At 41.7% G+C, this 6,000-nt stretch overlaps 1 protein-coding gene across 2 annotated transcripts in view; it reads right to left on the minus strand.

Annotated features, from left to right (window-relative positions):
• LRIG1 (leucine rich repeats and immunoglobulin like domains 1) overlaps positions 1–5,338 on the minus strand; it is a 191,278-nt gene extending 185,940 nt beyond the window's left edge. For both annotated transcript variants that reach the window (XM_070738181.1, XM_070738182.1), the window contains exon 1: positions 4,129–5,338. In XM_070738181.1, coding sequence (XP_070594282.1) covers positions 4,129–4,325 — 197 coding nt within the window. In that variant the 5' untranslated portion in view covers positions 4,326–5,338. The remainder of the gene's footprint in view (positions 1–4,128) is intronic.
• Positions 5,339–6,000: the final 662 nt, after the last annotated feature.

A 6,000-nucleotide genomic window follows, 5' to 3' on the forward strand; every position in this document is an offset into this window, starting at 1 on the left:
TGCACACACACCCTTTTGGCACTCGAAACCAAAAAATGTTCATCATCACTGGTATAAGATCTCCTGCCTTGAGCAGGGAGCTGGACTAAATGACCACTGAGGTACCTTCCAGTCCTTTGATTCTATGTTCTATGTTCACATAAATATAATAAACTGCAAACTATGTCACTTAATACAAATGAGTTACAAAATAATATGAAGCACCTTGAATTAATATACTAAAGCTTTCCCATGTTTTTAAATGCAAAACAGTTCTAAAGTTTCATGTTGAAGTAGGCCACTTTGTACCATGTGTATGTAAATGAACTGATGCTTGCTTATTTATTTATTTATTTATTTATTTATTTATTTATTTATTTATTTATTTTAAAAGCTTAGAACTTTGCATTGACTCTGCAGGTACAACATTTATATATAAATATACAGGTACCTATCCAGAAGGAAACAATAAATCACACATAATTATGCCAAGGTGAAAGTAAAGCTGAAATCAAAGACATCCCAAAGACATTCCCCAAGCAAGAGGCCTCTTTTTCAAATGCCCAAACCGATTTCATGCAAGACCTTAAGCTACAGAGTGATTTGCTGTTCTGCGTGAACTCTGCCATAATGATTTATAAACTATGGTTTATGTCAGTGACTTGTGTGTGAACCCAAGCAATTACAGTTTATTCCATAAGCTATTGTTAAGTAAACCACAGCTTTGTGTCATGCATGAAACCAGCCACGGGAAATTTATAAGGGATTTCAGGTGATGTCATACTTCTGGTCCAAACTGGATACAAAGGCCCCCAACTCCAATTAATAGAGTTTACTAGCTAGCATGCACAATCCTGGTGAAACTTTCACAGGAATAAACAAAGACCACTGCCACAATAGTGCAGACACACAGTAGGATACTATGGTCATCAACAAACTGGGCATCCAAGCATGAGTTAATGTAAATATAATGTAATAAAATCAAAGGAGCTTGTTTTAATAAAAATATCCTTCATACATGATAGGTATCTTGCCTGTCAGACAACACCCACAGCTTTAGCACCACTGGCAATGAATTAACAATCCTAAAATCACAATCAAAATAAAGTTGGCACACATGAAAAAGCCATCTGTCCTCTTGTAGCATAGTATTAACTCTGAGCAATTAACCTTCTTAAATAGCAAACATATTGTGGCTGAGAATATTGCTGGCTTTTAGATGAAAGTTTAAAACAAAACCTTAGCAGATTACAAGAACCAGCCGTAAGAAGTAATCACTGTTGTGGTTAACACAATCAAAAGATCAACCACTTCCGGATCTCTGATGGCAGAGTATAAGAGATATACAGTACTCAATTCTGACTTTTATGTATGTTGCCTAGAACTCTTTGAGATAGGGGTTAGTTAATACTGAGACAGGCAATATTACACTCCAGGGACTGGCAGCTCAATTATAATCCCATTAATCTTAGTTTAAAAATGACTCTTAACACTCCACATTTGCAGTGGATATGAAGTCATTAATTCATTAACACTCATGCAAAGACAATGAGGTTTACATGGCCAAGTAATTTATATAACATCAATAAAAGCAGACATCAAAGGAGGAAGTGTAGATTTTATTCAAGAATGTGAGCTGCAAGCTTTAGCTTTGGTACTTTAATCACTATCTTTTTTCTCGTGAAATGAGCCTTTAAATCATTTTTAAAGCCTGGTTAGGTATCAAACTCCCCATGACAAATAAAGACATCTCTCTCTCTCTCTGTCAAAGTGATTTTGTCCTAATTCTGCTTCTGGGGTTGCCCGTAGGTTTCAATCTAGGCATAGCTATATCCTATTCTGTTAAGGTGATTTGACATTTCTCAGGTTACAGTCTATGCTAAAGTGCTCTAACATCTTTAAGTAGAACACCAGATCCATGTATATTTGAGTTGACTAATTCTGTTCAAAAATAGTTATTACAAGCAGCAATGAAAAATTCATTTTCCAGGGATGATTTTAAATGAATATTTTGATCTTTGATATCTTTTCTTATGAAGTTCTATCCTTAGACATTTACTAGCAGTTTTCTGCCTAAGAAGGAAGACTGCAGTCCTAAGCATATTTACTTTCAAGAAAATGCATCCTTGTACATGAGTTATGATGAGAATCTGAATGCACCAGTTTAGAAAAAAAACATGTTTTATTCACCCATATTTTAACATGTGAACTATGATAGGCATATGGATCCCCAATCTCAGGACATCGTGAACTAAGTACTGTAATTACTCAGTTGAGACTCATCAAACTATTTAACAGATAACAAGGGTCCAGTGTGCAGTAACCAAAGGAAAGGAATTTGGCCTACATCTGCAAACCATTTAATTTTTTTCTACAAAAAAGTCAGCTTTCTTCACTTTGGACTGCAACTATTAATTCTTTAAGGAAGCATAAAGAAGTGGCTTAGACAAGTAGAATATTCTTTGTCTTGTAGAAGCAAACAGCAATCATTTATCCAATTGCCTTTAAATTTCACCACTGAAAGAAGAGATAACCTTGTCCCTCCAGAAGAAAAAAGTTGAATAACTAAAGCTTGGTGTGTTTTTTTTAATGTATCTGAAATTGAACACTGTATCCATGCAACATATAAATAACAATATTATGACAATCAGTAGATGACTCTCTATAAACCCTTCCATTTGACAATCTTGAGTCTCCTAAGCTTGTGCAGTAATTTTAAGGAGCTCTGTCACATACAGTCCTGGGACCTAATCTTGGATTTTAACCAGGGCTATTGTAGGTAAAATGTAAGAGGATATCCATATTTAAAAACATGGTGTTTTCAGACCTATTATTAAAATAATTCTAATAAAAGAATCCTGCCTGACCACCTTCAATGCTTATTTCAATCATTAATCAGAATTAATTTTTTTCCTGGACAAATGACCTTCCCAGGCATGTCCAAACCAGCCAGGTTGCATAGGATTGCAAGATGAACCAGGAATATAGGACCTTTCAGAACAGATACATGTTGAACAAAGCAAATTAAAGCAGGTATGTCCTGTACTCTCTCTTTCTCTCTCTGTGTGTATACATCTATCTCCCTGCGTATATGTGTATGTTTATATATATGTATTGTACATACATACATACATACATACATATACTGTATATATATATATACTGTATATACATACACCCACCCACCCACCCACCCACACATACATACACACTGCTAAAAAAAATAGAGGGAACACTTAAACAACACAATATAACTCCAAGTAAATCAAACTTCTGTGAAATCTAACTGTCCACTTAGGAAGCAGCACCAATTGACAATCAATTTCACACTGTTGTGCACATTCAACTTTGTACAGAACGAAGTATTCAATGGGAATATTACATTCATTCAGATCTAGGATGTGTTGTTTGAGTGCTCCCTTTATTTTCTTTGAGCAGTATATATCCTTCCTGCTAAGAGAAACTCAATTGAGAAATTCCCCTAATTACTGTTTTATGCATGATTTGATTGGGTTGTGTGATTATTTTATTAATAAGTGTTTTTAAATTGTGTTTTTAGATATTGGATTTGTACTTTGTTATTATTGTTGTGAGCCGCCCCGAGTTCTTAGAGAGGGGTGGCATACAAATTTAATAAATAAATAAATCTAATAAATAAATAAATAGAGAACTTCAGGGAGGACAGAAGGAAAACATTGTGAGTTTGCAGATTTGGGGGAGGTGTCTCATGAAGTAGGAATGGGCAACAACCTGGCAGCCACAGAGTCTGAAGAATGAGGGGGTGAGGTGTCTCCTTTAAAAGTATCATTCTGAAGAGAGTCTTATCCTTAGAAGGGGAATGGGCAGCTTCCACTCCCTCTGGGTTACATCTCTTTGAGGATGTGAGAACTCTCTACCCCCAAAGGGATGTCAGAGTTAGTTGCTCAGCAACTAGCTACAACTAGATATGTCAACGAAGGGGGAAAGGCACTGTTACATTAATCACCCACGGCAAAGAAGAAAGGATTAGAAACTGCCCTTCACGAAGGGGATGGAGACCTGTGGGGGGGAAGCATTGGGATCTAAGGCAAAATTTCCAAACCATCTGCCATGCCTATCCAAAAAAAAAAAAAAATCCCCAAGCCAAAACTTTGCAAACAGGCCACTTACAGATGAACTATCCAGGTGGGCAGTTCCAGAGGGACTTTTTCCAGTCCCCGGTTGCTGCAGTCCAAAAGGTCCCCCGTGCAGCTGCAGTTGGAGTCACACTCCACGCAAGAGCCTGTTCCCACGAGTGTTTGGAAAATCACCAGCAGAGTCCACAAGGCACCTCTGAGGGGCCCAGAAGACCTCGTCTCTCCCGCCATTTTGTGTCCTTGTGGAAAAGCCGGGACCCAAGAGCATGCACAGAGTGGAAGCGCCCAGCCAAAGTTTCAGATTCTTTAGTGGGGAGGACTGAACCAAATAAAAGTACCACTCGTGTTGTTGTTGTTATTGCTGTTGTGGTTGTCGTTACCCTTTCTTTCTCCTAGACCCGCGCTCTTTTGCTCCGAGGTCGGCAGGCCTCCAGAGAAGCACTTGGTTAAACCATGGCAACCTCAGTCCGAGCACCGGCAAACTCCTTTGCAGTTTCCTCGGGCAGTTCGATCCCGGTGCAAATAAAAGGGGGGGGGGGCGCAGCGCCGGTTCTTCCGCGCAGCAGGATTTTTAAGAGCTTCCAAGGCCGGGAGGGAGGCAAGAAGCAAAGCTTTTGGCACCGGCAAGATCTTCTCCCGGGATCGCTACTGGCGGGCTAACCGAGGGACCAGATCCTGGGCTGGGAAAAAGGAGCCCGCATCTTTTCGGCTCTGCAGGCTTTGCCGCGCCTGGGCCGAGCCAGGGAAAGAAGCTCCACGCACACCCAAAAAAGTTCCTCCTCTTTTTTTTTTTCTTCCTCCTCGCCTCCTCCGCTGCGAGGTGAGACTGAGCCCGAAAGCTCGGCGGGGCAAAGTTTTGCAGCGAGCGAGGGAGACAGCAACGCCGATGCCGGGCCCTTCTCTCCTCCGAGGATCCGACACCTTTCCCAAGCACGGGCGAAGCGGTGTTCGCTCTCTCTCTATCGCCGCCTCCGCAACTTTCCCCTCTAGGCTTTCCTTGCTTTGGCTCTCCTCCTCCTCCTCCCGCCTTCTCGGGACTGCTATGCGCCCCGTTCGGGAGCAGCCGAGACGAACAAGCGCGCGATCCTCTTGGGGGAGGAGGGGCGCCGGCGCAAGTCGAGTTCACCTTCGCGTCCCCCGCCTCCCAGTCCGCAAAGTCACTTTTTCAGTCCCCCCCCCCTCCGATCGTCAGTTGCCCAACTCAAAACCCCACGTTTGGACCCATTGCAACATGTTCCGTCCCCTTCCCGCTTTCTTATTGGCTCCCGGGCATTCCGCGGCGTAAGCCCGCGCGCTTCCCGATTGGACGGCAGGCCCTCCCTCCCGTTCGGATATTAGACAACGTTCCATTGAGGTTGGCAGGCCGTCAATCCGAGGCGAGAGGCCCCGCCTCCCTTTCCCACCCAAGGTGTGAAAGCGGGGAGGCTCCCGGTTGGATCCGAGTGTCTTAAAGGGGAAGCGCGTTTATCATTGGGGAGAACCAAGCGGCATCTTCCTTACTCGCAAGGTTGAGTCGGTGTCGGGATTCCGGCCTTTGAGTCCTAAGAAACCCTTGAGCTACGTATGGTAAAGCTAGAAAGTCCTTCTCGCTACCGATTGGATTATTGGCATTTTAAATAGAAATTTAATTTAGACACCAGAAATTTCCAATCGGAGACAAACGAATGAATACATACATACATACTGTACATACATGTATACATTTTATTTTATTTTATTTATTTTGTCATGTTTATGTGCGCCCCCAACTCCAGCAGGAGTCTGGACGGCTCGCAATAATCCCAAAACTAAAAAAAAAATAGAAAATGTAATCCCGTAAAAACAGCAAATGACACCAAATACATAAATCACTTTAAAACCCGTGCATTCACTCGGTAGATATATAACGCGCGGGTTGTATCTGGGT

Source organism: Erythrolamprus reginae, chromosome 2 (genome assembly GCF_031021105.1).
Source record: "Erythrolamprus reginae isolate rEryReg1 chromosome 2, rEryReg1.hap1, whole genome shotgun sequence".
In the NCBI taxonomy this organism is placed as follows: Eukaryota; Metazoa; Chordata; class Lepidosauria; order Squamata; family Dipsadidae; genus Erythrolamprus; species Erythrolamprus reginae.